The 18,444-nt window shown below is 38.2% G+C and overlaps 1 protein-coding gene across 1 annotated transcript in view; it reads left to right on the forward strand.

Annotated features, from left to right (window-relative positions):
* LOC128658085 (calpain-8-like) overlaps nucleotides 1–18,444 on the forward strand; it is a 128,852-nt gene that overhangs the window by 58,468 nt on the left and 51,940 nt on the right. Inside the window, exons 4-6 of the mRNA XM_053712539.1 lie at nucleotides 4,196–4,341; nucleotides 5,215–5,380; nucleotides 15,286–15,369. Of these exons, the coding sequence (XP_053568514.1) occupies nucleotides 4,196–4,341; nucleotides 5,215–5,380; nucleotides 15,286–15,369 (396 nt within the window). The remainder of the gene's footprint in view (nucleotides 1–4,195; nucleotides 4,342–5,214; nucleotides 5,381–15,285; nucleotides 15,370–18,444) is intronic.

The raw sequence follows: 18,444 nt of genomic DNA on the forward strand, positions 1-18,444 counted from the left end.
TCAGGTGTGCACCCCCTTTAAAAAGTCCTGGGGACAGCACTGCAAAGTTATTAAAGGGGCACTGAAGTCATTTTTATAAATGCATAGCATGTAACTATCAACTATTATTAATTACAGCACTGCAAAAAGTCTACATACTAAGTAAATGTTTAAAAAACATTTAAAATTAATTGTCAATCATTAGGTTTATGTATGACTATTTGCTGTGGATAGTTTAGTTTTATTTATTGTGTAGCATGTTACAAAGTCTGAGGGGCATATTTATCAACCTCCGTATGGAGCTTGATGCCCCGTGTTTCCGACGTACCTTCAGGCTCGCCGGAAACAGAAGTTATAAAGACCGCTGCTCCATAACCTATCCGCCTGCTCTGAGGCGGCGGACAGAAATCAACCCGATCGAATACGATCAGGTTGATTGACACCCCCTGCTAGTGGCCGATTGGCTGTGAATCTGCAGGGGGCGGTATTGCACCAGCAGTTCATAAGAACTGCTGGTGCAATGATAAATGCAGAGAGCGTATGGTGTTGGCATTTATCAATGTGCAGCGGATATGATCTGCAATATCGGATCATGTCCGCTCGCACATTAATAAATAGGCCCCTGAGACTTTAAAGGGACAGAAAACACTGTAATTTAAGTCTGAAAATGAAAGGGATATGAAGCCCAACATTTTTCTTTTATGATTCAGAGCCTGCAATTTTACAAATGGAAAGAGGGTCTAGGGAGCGCCTCAGAGTGGGCAGAGGATAAAATATTTCAGTTGTGTGATGGTTATTTAACAAATTTATTAACGCACAGATAATAGAGGATCTTATAATGACCAATTAATATTGGTATGTAGTTGTCGCATAAAATATCACACTAAAAATATCATATAGAATAGTCATAAAAATGTCCTAAAAAATCACATAAAAATCACATAAAAATATACTCATGGATCCATGTTACATAAAAATTAGAATTAAAATCAGTATATAACTATAATCAACAAAATGTGCTATACCCCGGTTAGGGGGGATAGTTAGCTTACAGAAAATAGTATTAAAATACAATCCTAAGTGATCCTGTTTAGCCAATCTAAAATAGAATCTGAAAAGTCTGATGGAATAGCTTTGATTTAATTAGTGGTTAGTTCACAAAGAGTAAGTGGTGTTCCAATTCTTCAAGGTTAAAGTAAAAGTCTCTCCTGTGAATAAAAAAGGTGATGTGACAGTGTCCAAAAAGATTATGTCCCAACGGTGATACAAAAAATAGTGGAAAAAACAGTGCGCTAAGTTGAAAAATAATGCAAAATAAAATACCAAAAAAGAAAAAAAGAGAAAAAAGTGAAAAAATTGTGAAAAATATATATTAATCCAATTCTGTCAGTTCATTATACAATGCAAAAGGGAAAATTTAAAAAGGAAAAGATATATTGCTTGTGTCAATATTCAGTGTATCCTGTGATATGTTGTTGTCAAAAAATAACAAGATTATTCAAAAATAGAACATAAATTCCCAGTTTCCCTGTGGAATACAAATGAGAAAATAGTGCAATATTGCTAAATAAATCTTAAATCCAATTGAAATAAGGCTTACCATAAATTAGCCAACGCGTTTCGGCCTTTATCAAGACTGTAGTCTTGATAAAGGCCCAGGGAAGGGCCGAAACGCGTTGGCTAATTTATGGTAAGCCTTATTTCAATTGGATTTAAGATTTATTTAGCAATATTGCACTATTTTCTCATTTGTATTCCACAGGGAAACTGGGAATTTATGTTCTATTTTTGAATAATCTTGTTATTTTTTGACAACAACATATCACAGGATACACTGAATATTGACACAAGCAATATATCTTTTCCTTTTTAAATTTTCCCTTTTGCATTGTATAATGAACTGACAGAATTGGATTAATATATATTTTTCACTATTTTTTCACTTTTTTCTCTTTTTTTCTTTTTTGGTATTTTATTTTGCATTATTTTTCAACTTAGCGCATTGTTTTTTCCACTATTTTTTGTATCACCGTTGGGACATAATCTTTTTGGACACTGTCACATCACCTTTTTTATTCACAGGAGAGACTTTTACTTTAACCTTGAAGAATTGGAACACCACTTACTCTTTGTGAACTAACCACTAGCTAAATCAAAGCTGTTCCATCAGACTTTTCAGATTCTATTTTAGATTGGCTAAACAGGATCACTTAGGATTGTATTTTAATACTATTTTCTGTAAGCTAACTATCCCCCCTAACCGGGGTATAGCACATTTTGTTGATTATAGTTATATACTGATTTTAATTCTAATTTTTATGTAACATGGATCCATGAGTATATTTTTATGTGATTTTTATGTGATTTTTTAGGACATTTTTATGACTATTCTATATGATATTTTTAGTGTGATATTTTATGCGACAACTACATACCAATATTAATTGGTCATTATAAGATCCTCTATTATCTGTGCGTTAATAAATTTGTCAAATAACCATCATACAACTGGAATATTTTACCCTCTGCCCACTCTGCGGCGCTCCCTAGACCCTCTTTCCATTTGTAAATACTTCCAAGATATACTAGGTGTCTTGTTTTCCTGGGGAGCCAGTAGGATATAGAGAAGGCGCTGTGAGAAAACCCCAACTTTTCAATTTGAGCCTGCAATTTTATACAACTTTCTAATTTACCTCTATTATCACGTTTTCATTATTCTCTTGGTATCTTTTTTTGAAAAGCAGGAACATATGCTTAAGAGGTGACCCATTTTTATAGCACTATATGGCAGCAGTTCTGCAACAATGTTATCCATTTTCAAGAGCACTAGAGGGCAGCACTACTTCCTGCTATGTAGTGCTCCAGATGCCTACCTAGGTATGTCTTCAACACAATCATTGGAACAAGCCAATTTGATAATATAAGTAAATTAGAAACTTTTTCAAAATGGTATGCTCTTTCTGAATCACAAAAGAAAATATTTGGGTTTCATATCCCTTTAAGAGTTTTCTTATTCTGATAACTGGCAGGACACTTGGCAGGTTTCACTAACCTAACCCTGTCACATATCTGTCCCTACTTATCTCCAGCCAAACAGTAGTTATTTTACAAATATAATGGCAGTGGCTAAAGCTTTGTCTATTTCAGTAACAAGTCCAGATTTCTTCCTCCAAATAAGGCAAGTGGTGGAGAGAATAATCTGTACCTATGGATCACTTGCAAGCAAACAAGCATTTTCTATTAACATCATTCTCTGTGAAGCATTTTTAAAATAGTCTTGAATTTGCAAAAATATCTTTGAAAAGTCCCCACTGCTTTAGTAATAACTTGTGCTAACTGCGGACAAAACAGCATTGCAGGTCATGCGTACAAATTCACCGCACGTGCTCAGACTGATGGTTATGTTGTGACATTACTACCGACACACACGTGCTCAGACTGATGGTTATGTTGTGACATTACTACCGACACACACATGCTCAGACTGATGGTTATGTTGTGACATTACTACCGACACACACGTGCTCAGACTGATGGTTATGTTGTGACATTACTACCGACACAAAATAGGCAAATTTTTTCAGTTTTTTCCTTTTTTATATGTATGAAGGTTGAAATACCAGACTGTCTTGTTAAATACCAGACACTTAAGAACATCAGGGTAAAAAACAAACAAAAACCCCTCCCCATTTATATATTTTTGTGTTTGGTTCATGAATTAGGTGTCTATGGATTTAAGAAGGAACTCCAACTGTGTAGAATTATTCTTCAGGAAGAAAACAGATTGTTGCTACTTAAAGGGACACTGAACCCAAATTTTTTCTTTCGTAATTCAAATAGAGCATGACATTTTAGGCAACTTTCTAATTTACTCCTATTATCAAATTTTCTTCATTCTCTTGCTATCTTTATTTGAAATGCAAGAATGTAAGTTTAGATGCCGGCCCATTTTTGGTGAACAACTTTGTTTGCTCTTGCTGATTGGTGGATAAGTTCATTCACCATAAAAAAAGTGCTGTCCAGAGTATTAAACCAGAAAAAAGCTTAGATGCATTATTTTTCAAATAAAGATAGCAAGAGGACAAAGTAAAATTGATAATAGGAGTAAATTAGAAAGTTGCTTAAAATCTCATGCTCTATCTGAATCATGAAATAAAAATTTTGAGTTCAGTGTCCCTTTTTATCTGATCACTAATTGTAAAGTTTACTTTCTTAGCTCTGGCAGTACGGTGAGTGGTTGGACGTTGTAGTTGATGATCGTCTGCCTACAAAAAAAGAACTAAACCAACAAAATCTGATGTTTGTGAAATCAGGAACAGAAAATGAGTTCTGGAGTGCTCTGCTGGAAAAGGCATATGCCAAGTAAGTGACATCACCCTTTATTTAACCCTATGGGTGTCAGCGAGGGGCTTTAAACATTGCCAACATCACATTGCAGCTTTCTATGGCAACATAGACATTGGCCAGACAACAAATGTCCCACTTTAACAAATGGTCCAAGGAAACAAAGGCGCCACTAAAGGCTATCGTTATTAAGCCTCTATAAATACACCAGGATGTGCTCTTCTTAACAAATCAATGTCCAGGTACAGCAAAACAAAAGCACTCCAATGGTAGTATTGCAAGTAAAATAATCCAATCCAACACACAATCGTGTTCACTCAGAGGTATTGTACAATTCTAGCGCACTAACAATAGTGCAAAACGCACAGGATGGGTGTATCAAAGTCCCTCAGCTGGCTCCCTTCAGTTATCAGCTATCCGATCTAAGTGCAAGAATATAAGTATAAATATACAATGTCTAAGGAAACAGTGCAATTTAATACTGTGAAACGCGTCGCAGCAGTTTGTTTATGTGTTTTTATATTCCTATTTTAATAAATACTTTTATAGCAATTTGCGGATTTTAACAATCTCAATCTGTTCATAGGCAATATTTGATCTCACAATATTCTTGTATCAGCTAGCTGATAATCGGAGGGAGCCAGCTGAGGGGGGGGGGGGGGTTTGATACACCCAGCCTCTGTTATTTGCACTATTGTTAGTGCTCTAGAATTGTGAGTACCTCTGAGCGAACGTGATTTTGTGTTGGATTGGATTCTTTTACTAGCAATATTATACCATTGGAACATAGATAATGAAATGGCAATATGTCTGCAAACAATATAGTCACAATTACGAGTTTACTTACACAACAAGGTACCACATTCTTACTGTGATTGTTTTGCACAACAGGCTAAATGGATCTTATGAGTCTCTAAAAGGAGGCTGGCCCTTTGAAGCTCTTCAGGATTTTACCGGAGGCATTTCTGAAATTTATTATTTGAACGAGGCTCCGGGTGACTTGTTCCAGATCATCCAGAAAGCCTTGAAAATGAAATCACTTGTCACATGTAGTACTGTAAGTGTCATCTGTTATTTGTTTAATTTATTTATTTAGCCCATTTAAAAAGTGTATTCTACCATTGATTCGATTGTCTTTGCAATTAAAACCTTTTGCCTTAGCTGCTGTATTTGGAAAGTTTTTTACTGACATACTGACAATATACAATACTTTAAAACTAGTCTGCTAGTGCTGAACTAGTAAGAAATTGCAATAGATGATTAAAAAAAAAAAATAGCCTTCTGCCTATAGTAACTTTTTACCCTGTCTGGTGATGTACGAGACATTATGTATTGGGGCACTTTACACAACTTTATATGTTAAAGGGACAGTATACACCAATTACCATTTAACTGCATGTAATAGACACTATACAAATCCAGGCTAAAACCTTTAAAAAAATTACTTAGAAGCTCCCAATTTAGCACTGCTAATAAGATTAGCTTGGGACACCAACTTAAAGGGGCTGATAGCAGAACCCTCCCCTGCACATGACAAGACCCATTGTACAAACAGAAGCAATCTGAAGTCTGTATACATCAGTATACATCTACAACTTTGGGGCTTAATTAGGAGTCTGAAAATCAGCACAATGTTATTTAAAACAAGCAAAACTATACAATTTTACAAAAACACACCCAGAGGGGCTAAATAAATGGATCATCTACAAAACATTTATGCAAAGAAAAATCTAGTATATAATGTCGCTTTAAGGCAGGAGCACTCACTAGCGAAACACTAGTCTCAATGAATTTGAAACTTTATGAGGCCCCTCGGCAGTCAAACTAGTGCCTGCTGTCTTGCCAGGGGTTTATACAGTTATCAAAAAGCATCACTTTGCCCTTGTGTTTATGTTCCCTTTTGCATAATATTTTTAGTTTGGCCTTTGTGAGCCTCTTGTTATATTATGTAGTAGCTTGCTTGACCATTAAATGACCCCCCGGTATCATATGACAGCCATCAGCCAATCACAGTCTCATATACATGTACACTTCAAACTTTTGCACATACTCAGTAGTAGCTGGTGCCTCAAAAAGTATGCATATAAGAAGACTGCACAATTTGATGAAAGTAAATCGGAATTTACTTTCAATAGAGTAGAATTGCATAAAACAAGTGCATCATAAAAAGACAATGCAACAGCACCTACTCTGAATTATAAATGAGCAGTAGATTTTTTCTGGCCATACTTCAATTTGCCGGAACCATGTGACAACCATCAGCCAATCACAGATTCATATACATATACACGTGAAATCTCATGCTCAGTAGTAGCTGGTGTCTCAGAAAGTGTGTGTATAAAAAGACTGTGCACAAATTAAAAATTGCAGTCAATTAGAAACAGCCAGATTACGAGTTTTGAGCACTATAGGGAAATTAACGACCGCAGCATTTTCGGCGGTATTTCACTCCCTATAACGCTGGTATAACGAGTTTAAAAAAAGCTGGCTTTGCGGGCGATATGGCTGCGTTGAGCTCCATATCGCACACAAATACCAGCGCTGCTTTGAGCTGCTGTTACGTGCTCGTGCACGATTTCCCCATAGACAACAATGGGGAGAGCCAGCTGAAAAAAGCCTAACACCTGCAATCACGGAGCTTAAAGCTCCGTAACGCTGCCCCATTAATGTCTATGGGAAAAAAAAATTATGTTTAAACCTAACACCCTAACATAAACCCCAAGTCTAAACACCCCTAATCTGCTGCCCCCAACATCGCCACAACCTACATTACTGTTATTAACCCCTAATCTGCTGCCCCCAATGTCGCCGCCACTATACTAAAGTTATTATCCCCTAAACCTAACACCCTAACATAAACCCCAAGTCTAAACACCCCTAATCTACTGCCCCCAACATCGCCGACACCTACATAATGTTATTAACCCCTAATCTGCTGCCCCCAATGTCGCCGCCACTATACTAAAGTTATTATCCCCTAAACCTAACCTTAAGTCTAACCCTAACCCTAACGTAACCCTAACCCTAACACCAACTAACTTTAACATAATTAAAATAATTACAAATAAAAATTACAATTAATACCTAAATTATTCCTATTTAAAACTAAATAAATACTTACCTCTAAAATAAAACCTAATCTAGCTACAATATAACTAATAGTTATATTGTATCTAGCTTATGTTTTATTTTTATTTCACAGGTAAGTTTGTATTTATTTTAACTAGGTAGACTAGTTAGTAAATAGTTATTAACTATTTACTAACTACCTAGTTAAAATAAATACAAATTTACCTGTAAAATAAAACCTAACATTACACTAAAATTAAATAAATTACATTAATAAAATACAATTAACTAAATCACAAACAAATAAACAATAAATTACACAAAATAAAAAAGAAATTATCAAATATTTAAACTAATTACTCCTAATCTAATAGCCCTATCAAAATAAAAAGTCCCCCAAAATAATAAAACCCCTAGCCTAAACTAAACTGCCAATAGCACTTAAAAGGGCCTTTTGCAGGGCATTTCCCCAAAGATATCAGCTCTTTTACCTGGAAAATAAAAATACAAACATTCCCCCCAACAGTAAAACCCACCACCCACTCAACCAACACCCCCCAAATAAAATTCTATCTAAAAAACCTAAGCTACCCATTGCCTTGAAAAGGGCATTTGGATGGGCATTGCCCTTAAAAGGGTATTCAGCTCTTTTACATTGACCAAACCCTAAGCTAAAAATAAAACCCACCCAATAAACCCTTAATAAAACCTAACACTAACCCCCGAAGATCCACTTACAGTTTTGGAAGACCGGACATCCATCCTCATCCAGCCGGCAAAGTCCTCATCCAAGCGGCTAGAAGTCCTTAACGAAGCCGGGAGAAGTATTCATCTAAGCGGCAAGAAGTCATCATCCAGGCTGGCAGAAGTCATCATCCAGACGCATCTTCTATCTTCATCCTTCCGGCGCGGAGTGGGTCCATCTTCAAGACATCCGGCGCGGAACATCTTCTTCATACGGTCCCAGCCGTACACTGAAGGTTCCCTATAAGGGACGTCATCCTATTGGCTGATGCAATCAGCCAAAAGGATTGAGCTTCAATCTTATTTGCTGACCCGAACAGCCAATGGGATTAAGCTTGCATTCTATTGGCTGTTCCAATCAGCCAATAGAATGCTAGCTCAATCCTATTGGCTGATTGGATCAGCCAATAGGATTAAAGCTCAATCCTATTGGCTGATTGCATCAGTCAATAGGATTTTTTACCCTTTAATTCCAATTGGCTGATAGAATTCTATCAGCCAATCGGAATTCAAGGGATGCCATCTTGGATGACATCCCTTAAAGGGAACCTTCAGTGTAAGGCTAGGACCGTATGAAGTGGATGCTCCGCGACGGATGTCTTGAAGATGGACCCACTCCGCACCAGAAGGATGAAGATAGAAGATGCCGTCTTGATGAAGACTTCTGCCCGCCTGTATGATGACTTCTTGCCACTTGGTTGAAGACTTCTCCCGGCTTCATTGCGGGCTTCTTGCCGCTTAGATGAGGACTTCGCCGGCTTGATGAGGATGGATGTCCGGTCTTCTAAAACTGTAAGTGGATCTTCGGGGGTTAGTGTTAGGTTTTATTAAGGGTTTATTGGGTGGGTTTTATTTTTAGCTTAGGGTTTGGCCAATGTAAAAGAGCTGAATGCCCTTTTAAAGGGACATTAAACACTTTGAGATGGTAATATAAAATTATAAATTGTATATAATAAAACAGCTCTGCAATATACTTTCATTATTTATTTTGTCCTCTTTGCCTGTAATTCCATTCTGAAATATTGAGCTTTTCAGTTCCTGTTAGAAATGGAAGTGCAGAACACTGTTAAATCCAGCACAACCATTGGCTGCACACTCTAATGACCTATGTATAACTAACCCTAATTGGCCACAGCAGAGAAGGTAACACAAGTTACAACATGGCAGCTCCCAGTGTTTTATAGACACTAAGGCCTAGATTTGGAGTTCGGCGGTAAAAGGGCTGTTAACGCTCCGCGGGCTTTTTTCTGGCCGCACCATAAATTTAACTCTGGTATCGAGAGTTAAAACAAATGCTGCGTTAGGCTCCAAAAAAGGAGCGTAGAGCATTTTTACCGCAAATGCAACTCTCGATACCAGAGTTGCTTACGGACGCGGCCGGCCTCAAAAACGTGCTCGTGCACGATTCTCCCATAGGAAACAATGGGACTGTTTGAGCTGAAAAAAAACCTAACACCTGCAAAAAAGCAGCGTTCAGCTCCTAACGCAGCCCCATTGTTTCCTATGGGGAAACACTTCCTACGTCTGCACCTAACACCCTAACATGTACCCCGAGTCTAAACACCCCTAACCTTACACTTATTAACCCCTAATCTGCCGCCCCCGCTATCGCTGACCCCTGCATTACACTTTTAACCCCTAATCTGCCGCTCCGTAAAACGCCGCCACCTACGTTATCCCTATGTACCCCCAATCTGCTGCCCTAACATCGCCGACCCCTATGTTATATTTATTAACCCCTAATCTGCCCCCCACAACGTCGCCGACACCTGCCTACACTTATTAACCCCTAATCTGCCGAGCGGACCTGAGCGCTACTATAATAAATGTATTAACCCCTAATCCGCCTCACTAACCCTATCATAAATAGTATTAACCCCTAATCTGCCCTCCCTAACATCGCCGACACCTAACTTCAATTATTAACCCCTAATCTGCCGACCGGAGCTCACCGCTATTCTAATAAATGTATTAACCCCTAAAGCTAAGTCTAACCCTAACACTAACACCCCCCTAAGTTAAATATAATTTTTATCTAACGAAATAAATTAACTCTTATTAAATAACTTATTCCTATTTAAAGCTAAATACTTACCTGTAAAATAAATCCTACTATAGCTACAATATAAATTATAATTATATTATAGCTATTTTAGGATTAATATTTATTTTACAAGCAACTTTGTAATTATTTTAACCAGGTACAATAGCTATTAAATAGTTAAGAACTATTTAATAGTTACCTAGTTAAAATAATAACAAATTTACCTGTAAAATAAATCCTAACCTAAGATATAATTAAACCTAACACTACCCTATCAATAAAATAATTAAATAAACTACCTACAATTACCTACAATTAACCTAACACTACACTATCAATAAATTAATTAAACACAATTGCTACAAATAAATACAATTAAATAAACTAGCTAAAGTACAAAAAATAAAAAAGAACTAAGTTACAGAAAATAATAAAATATTTACAAACATAAGAAAAATATTACAACAATTTTAAACTAATTACACCTACTCTAAGCCCCCTAATAAAATAACAAAGCCCCCCAAAATAAAAAATTCCCTACCCTATTCTAAATTAAAAAAGTTACAAGCTCTTTTACCTTACCAGCCCTGAACAGGGCCCTTTGCGGGGCATGCCCCAAGAATTTCAGCTCTTTTGCCTGTAAAAAAAAACATACAATACCCCCCCCCCCCAACATTACAACCCACCACCCACATACCCCTAATCTAACCCAAACCCCCCTTAAATAAACCTAACACTAATCCCCTGAAGATCTTCCTACCTTGTCTTCACCATCCAGGTATCACCGATCCGTCCTGGCTCCAAGATCTTCATCCAACCCAAGCGGGGGTTGGCGATCCATAATCCGGTGCTGAAGAGGTCCAGAAGAGGCTCCAAAGTCTTCCTCCTATCCGGCAAGAAGAGGACATCCGGACCGGCAAACATCTTCTCCAAGCGGCATCTTCGATCTTCTTCCATCCGGTGCGGAGCGGGTCCATCTTGAAGCAGGCGACGCGGATCCATCCTCTTCTTCCGATGTCTCCCGACTAATGACGGTTCCTTTAAGGGACGTCATCCAAGATGGCGTCCCTCGAATTCCGATTGGCTGATAGGATTCTATCAGCCAATCGGAATTAAGGTAGGAATTTTCTGATTGGCTGATGGAATCAGCCAATCAGAATCAAGTTCAATCCGATTGGCTGATCCAATCAGCCAATCAGATTGAGCTCGCATTCTATTGGCTGATCGGAACAGCCAATAGAATGCGAGCTCAATCTGATTGGCTGATTGGATCAGCCAATCGGATTGAACTTGATTCTGATTGGCTGATTCCATCAGCCAATCAGAAAATTCCTACCTTAATTCCGATTGGCTGATAGAATCCTATCAGCCAATCGGAATTCGAGGGACGCCATCTTGGATGACGTCCCTTAAAGGAACCGTCATTAGTCGGGAGACATCGGAAGAAGAGGATGGATCCGCGTCGCCTGCTTCAAGATGGACCCGCTCCGCACAGGATGGAAGAAGATCGAAGATGCCGCTTGGAGAAGATGTTTGCCGGTCCGGATGTCCTCTTCTTGCCGGATAGGAGGAAGACTTTGGAGCACCGGATTATGGATCGCCAACCCCCGCTTGGGTTGGATGAAGATCTTGGAGCCAGGACGGATCGGTGATACCTGGATGGTGAAGACAAGGTAGGAAGATCTTCAGGGGATTAGTGTTAGGTTTATTTAAGGGGGGTTTGGGTTAGATTAGGGGTATGTGGGTGGTGGGTTGTAATGTTGGGGGGGGGTATTGTATGTTTTTTTTTACAGGCAAAAGAGCTGAAATTCTTGGGGCATGCCCCACAAAGGGCCCTGTTCAGGGCTGGTAAGGTAAAAGAGCTTGTAACTTTTTTAATTTAGAATAGGGTAGGGAATTTTTTATTTTGGGGGGCTTTGTTATTTTATTAGGGGGCTTAGAGTAGGTGTAATTAGTTTAAAATTGTTGTAATATTTTTCTTATGTTTGTAAATATTTTTTTATTTTCTGTAACTTAGTTCTTTTTTATTTTTTGTACTTTAGCTAGTTTATTTAATTGTATTTATTTGTAGCAATTGTGTTTAATTAATTTATTGATAGTGTAGTGTTAGGTTAATTGTAGGTAATTGTAGGTAGTTTATTTAATTATTTTATTGATAGGGTAGTGTTAGGTTTAATTATATCTTAGGTTAGGATTTATTTTACAGGTAAATTTGTTATTATTTTAACTAGGTAACTATTAAATAGTTCTTAACTATTTAATAGCTATTGTACCTGGTTAAAATAATTACAAAGTTGCCTGTAAAATAAATATTAATCCTAAAATAGCTATAATATAATTATAATTTATATTGTAGCTATATTAGGATTTATTTTACAGGTAAGTATTTAGCTTTAAATAGGAATAAGTTATTTAATAAGAGTTAATTTATTTCGTTAGATAAAAATTATATTTAACTTAGGGGGGTGTTAGTGTTAGGGTTAGACTTAGCTTTAGGGGTTAATCCATTTATTAGAATAGCGGTGAGCTCCGATCGGAAGATTAGGGGTTAATAATTGAAGTTAGGTGTCGGCGATGTTAGGGAGGGCAGATTAGGGGTTAATAAGTGTAGGCAGGTGTCGGCGACGTTGAGGGGGGCAGATTAGGGGTTAATAAATATAATATAGGGGTCGGCGATGTTAGGGGCAGCAGATTAGGGGTACATAGGGATAACGTAGGTGGCGGCGATTTGCGGTCGGAAGATTAGGGGTTAATTATTGTAAGTAGCTGGCGGCGACGTTGTGGGGGGCAGGTTAGGGGTTAATAAATATAATACAGGGGTCGGCGGGGTTAGGGGCAGCAGATTAGGGGTACATAAATATAACGTAGGTGGCGGTCGGCAGATTAGGGGTTAAAATTTTTAATCGAGTGGCGGCGGTGTGGGGGGACCTCGGTTTAGGGGTACATAGGTAGTTTATGGGTGTTAGTGTACTTTAGGGTACAGTAGTTAAGAGCTTTATGAACCGGCGTTAGCCCAGAAAGCTCTTAACTCCTGCTATTTTCAGGCGGCTGGAGTTTTGTCGTTAGAGCTCTAACGCTCACTTCAGAAACGACTCTAAATACCAGCGTTAGAAAGATCCCATTGAAAAGATAGGCTACGCAAATGGCGTAGGGGGATCTGCGGTATGGAAAAGTCGCGGCTGTAAAGTGAGCGTTAGACCCTTTAATCACTGACTCCAAATACCAGCGGGCGGCCAAAACCAGCGTTAGGAGCCTCTAACGCTGGTTTTGACGGCTACCGCCGAACTCCAAATCTAGGCCTAAAACTTTACACTTATTTTGTCACTTTTTAAACAACTAATGAAACTTTAAAAAATACATGTTAGTCATGGACTAATCTTTTCTTTGAATGCATAATTCTATCTAGCATGTATTTAGTGTTTAATGTCCCTTTAAGGGCAATGCCCATCCAAATGCCATTTTCAGGGCAATGGGTAGCTTAGGTTTTTTAGATATAATTTTATTTTTATTTTGGGGGGGTGGTTGTGTGGGTGGTGGGTTTTACTATTTGGAGGGATGTTTGTATTTTTATTTGCCAGGTAAAAGAGCTGATATCTTTGGGGCAATGCCCCACAAAAGGCTCTTTTAAGGGCTATTGGCAGTTTAGTTTAGGCTAGGGGTTTTATTATTTTGGGGGGCTTTTTTATTTTGATAGGGCTATTAGATTAGGAGTAATTAATTTAAATATTTGATAATTTCTTTTTATTTTGTGTAATTTAGTGTTTATTTGTTTGTGATTTAGTTAATTGTATTTGATTAATGTAATTTATTTAATTTTAGTGTAATGTTAGGTTTTACTGTAAGACAGGTAAGGTTTTATTTTACAGGTAAATTTGTATTTATTTATTTATTTATTTATTTTAACTAGGTAGTTAGTAAATAGTTAATAACTATTTACTAACTAGTCTATCTAGTTAAAATAAATACAAACTTACCTGTGAAATAAAAATAAAACATAAGCTAGAAACAATATAACTATTAGTTATATTGTAGCTATCTTAGGTTTTATTTTACAGGTATTTATTTAGTTTTAAATAAGAATAATTTAGGTATTAATTGTAATTTTTATTTGGAATTATTTTAATTATGTTAAAGTTAGTAGGTGTTAGGGTTAGGGTTAGGGTTACGTTAGGGTTAGACTTAGGTTTAGGGGTTAATAACTTTAGTATAGTGGCTGCGACATTGGGGGCAGCAGATTAGGGGTTTATAAGTGTAGTAAGGTGGCAGCGATTTTGGGGGCAGCAGATTAGGGGTTAATAACAGTAATGTAGGTTGTGGCGATGTTAGGGACAGCAGATTAGGGGTTAATAAGTGTATGTAGGTGGCGACGACATTGGGGGCAGCAGATTAGGTGGTTAATAATACTTAACTAGTGTTTGCGATGTGGGATTGCGGCGGTTTAGGGGTTAATAGGTTTATTATAGTGGCGGCGATGTCCGGAGCGGCAGATTAGGGGTCAATAATTTTATTATAGCTAGTTTATGATAATTTATAATAGCTAGTTTATGGGTGTACACTTTAGTTATGAGTTTTATGCTACAGCTTTGTAACGTAAAACCCATAACTACTGACTTTCAGGTTGCGGTACAGATCTTGTAGTTATAGGCTGTACCGCTCACTTTTTGGCTTGCCAGGCAAACTCGTAATACCAGCGCTGTAGAAGTCCCATTGAAAAAGGACTTTTTAAAAAGTGCGGTACTTATGTTGCGTGACGGCCAAAAAGGTGTGCGGTACAGCTATACCTACAACACCTGTAATACCAGCGGTAGTGAAAAAGAGCCATAACGATGCTTTTTTACTCATAACGCACAATTTGTAATCTAGCTGAAAGTCTCCTAAAACTGCATACTCTATTGGCAAAAGCTTAGTTTTGTAGTATTGTACCTTTAATGCCTCTGTGATTCTAATTGCAGTATGGTCTTGCTTCACTGTATTTTAAAAGGTGTAAACCAGATAGCTATGTCAGCTTTAGAATAAAGCTATGAGATTCTGGAGTCTTTGTTCTAACTTTTTTTAAATTTTAAGTATATTGAAATAAACATTTCTCTCACACTATTTTACTGCAGATTTCAGATGCAAATGAACCTGAAAAACGTACGAAAGAAAATGTGATTAAAGGTCATGCATATTCTTTAGTTGGAGCCGTAGAGGTAAATACTCATGTATCTTAATACCTTACAGAAATTCTAGGGATGGGCGTCTCTGTAGATTTACGCAAATTCAGCCTTTTGAACGTGTTTATAGATTCAAATGTGACATTTAGATAATATCCTTGAGACTTACATTGAGGTTTGTAACATTTAATTGTCAATATATAAGTGCAATAATGTTACTTTTGAAAAGGTAACTTTTATTGCAGATAACTCATGTTGAATGTTTGGTAAATGTTTAGAGTCTTTAGACCACACAAATGTGATCAACATTTTATAAAACAACCATCTGCCTAGCCTTATTTATCTTTATTTTGTTAATTGTTAAAGGGACATTGTAGTATAAAAAACATGCTTGTTAGAGCCGTGCTCAACAAACCTAGGTGCCAGGGAACCACTGACACCTTAAAATGAAGTCACCCATGAGGGTTGTTTTATAATGTGTGAGTGTAATTCTATGTATGTATATATGCACATTATGAATGTATGTATATATATATATATATATATATATATATATATACACAGTATATATATATATATATATATATATATATATATATATATATATATATATATATAAAGACACTATAATATATACAGTATATATAGTGATGTCGCGAATAGTTCGCCGGCGAATAGTTCGCGGAGAACATAGTGTGTTTGCGTTCGCCGCGGCGGGCGAACATATGCGATGTTCGGTCCGCCCCCTATTCATCATCATTGAGTAAACTTTGACCCTGTACCTCACAGTCAGTAGACACATTCTAGCCAATCAGCAGCAGACCCTTCCTCCCAGACCCTCCCACCTCCTGGACAGCATCCATTTTAGATTCATTCGGAAGCTGCATTCTTAGTGAGAGGAGGGACAGTGTAGCTGCTGCTGATTTAATAGGGAAATCGATAGCTAGGCTAGTGTATTCAGTGTCCACTACAGTCCTGAAGGACTCATCTGATCTCTGCTGTAAGGACAGCACCCCAAAAAGCCCTTTTTAGGGCTAGAACATCAGTCTGCTTTTTTTTTTTTTTCCTGTGTAATATAATTGCAGTTGCCTGCCTGCCAGCGTGTGTGTCAGGCTAACAGTGTATACTGTGCCCACTTGCCCTGTGCCACCACTCATATCTGGTGTAAAAGTAGTGTACATTTAAAAAAAAAAAACATTTTTTTTGCAGGATGCCTCTATATCGAGGCATCCTGCAATAACAAATTTTACCCCTCCGGTGCAGAGAGAGCAACTCTGTGGCCCTCTCTGCACCGGACCTCAATGGCAATATTCGTTGGTGGGTGGGAGCTGAAGTGGGAGGCGGGTGGGCGGCCATCGATGAGGTCTAAGTGAGAGAGAGGGGCAGGATCGGGGGCGGGATCGCCGGGGGCACGCACGCGTACACCAAAAAAGTGGTTTGGAAATAGCAAAGTGCTATTTGTATTTATGGCCCTATAACTTGGAATAAAAAGCAAAGAAGATGTAAACAATGGGTATTTCTAAACTCAGGACAAAATTTAGAAACTATTTAGCATGGGTGTTTTTTGGTGGTTGTAGATATGTAACAGATTTTGGGGGTCAAAGTTAGAAAAAGTGTGTTTTTATCCATTTTTTCCTCATATTTTATAATTGTTTTTATAGTAAATTATAAGATATGATGAAAATAATGGTATCTTTAGAAAGTCCATTTAATGGCGAGAAAAACGGTATATAATATGTGTGGGTACAGTAAATGAGTAAGAGGAAAATTACAGCTAAATACGTACACCGCAGAAATGTAAAAATAGCCTTGGTCCCAAACGGACAGAAAATGGAAAAGTGCTGTGGTCATTAAGGGGTTAAAAAAAAAAAACACTTTTTTGACTGTGAAATAATAGCAGTCAGTTTCCTTCACACGTGTGCGTTTCAGGGCCTGCCAGGGCACAGTGTCACACCAATGCAACTTATATCTGGTGTAACAGTAGTGTACATTTAACCCCTTAACGACCGAGGATGTGCCGGGGATACGCCCTCTAAAAAAAGTCCCTTAACGACCTCGGTCTGGAAAGCTGCTGGAAGCGATCCTGATCACTTCCAGCTGCTTTCCGGTTATTGCAGGATGCCTCTATATCGAGGCATCCTGCAATAATAAATTTTACCCCTCCAGTGCAGAGAGAGCCACTCTGTGGCCCTCTCTGCACCGGACATCGATGGCAGCATTCGTTGGTGGGTGGGAGCTGAAGTGGTAGGCGGGTGGGCGGCCATCGATGAGGTCTAAGTGAGAGAAAGGGGCGGGATCGGGGGCGGGATCGCCGGGGGCACGCGCGCGTACACAGGAGGAGGCGGGCAGGCGCGTGCACAGGGAGGGAGCGGGTGGGAACCGCTACACTACAGAAAAAACTAGAAATTTGACTGTGAAATAATAGCAGTCAGTTTCCTTCACACGTGTGCGTTTCAGGGCCTGCCAGGGCACAGTGTCACACCAGTGCAACTCATATCTGGTGTAACAGTAGTGTACATTAAAAAAAAATTAGAAATTTGACTGTGAAATAATAGCAGTCAGTTTCCTTCACGCGTGTGCGTTTCAGGGCCTGCCAGGGCACAGTGTCACACCAGTGCAACTCATATCTGGTGTAACAGTAGTACATAAAAAAAAAAATAGAAATTTGACTGTGAAATAATAGCAGTCAGTTTCCTTCACACGTGTGCGTTTCAGGGCCTGCCAGGGCACAGTGTCACACCAGTGCAACTCATATCTGGTGTAACAGTAGTGTACATTTAAAAAAAAAAACACTTTTTTGACTGTGAAATAATAGCAGTCAGTTTCCTTCACATGTGTGCGTTTCAGGGACTGCCAGGGCCCAGTGTCACACCAGTGCAACTCATATCTGGTGTAACAGTAGTGTACATTAAAAAAATAAAATAGAAATTTGACTGTGAAATAATAGCAGTCAGTTTCCTTCACGCGTGTGCGTTTCAGGGCCTGCCAGGGCACAGTGTCACACCAGTGCAACTCATATCTGGTGTAACAGTAGTGTACATTTAAAAAAAAAATTTTTTGACTGTAATAGATTGAATAGCAGTTAGTTGTCTGCAAGCGTGTGTGTCAGGC

The sequence above is a fragment of the Bombina bombina genome, chromosome 4 (genome assembly GCF_027579735.1).
Source record: "Bombina bombina isolate aBomBom1 chromosome 4, aBomBom1.pri, whole genome shotgun sequence".
Lineage (NCBI taxonomy): Eukaryota > Metazoa > Chordata > Amphibia > Anura > Bombinatoridae > Bombina > Bombina bombina.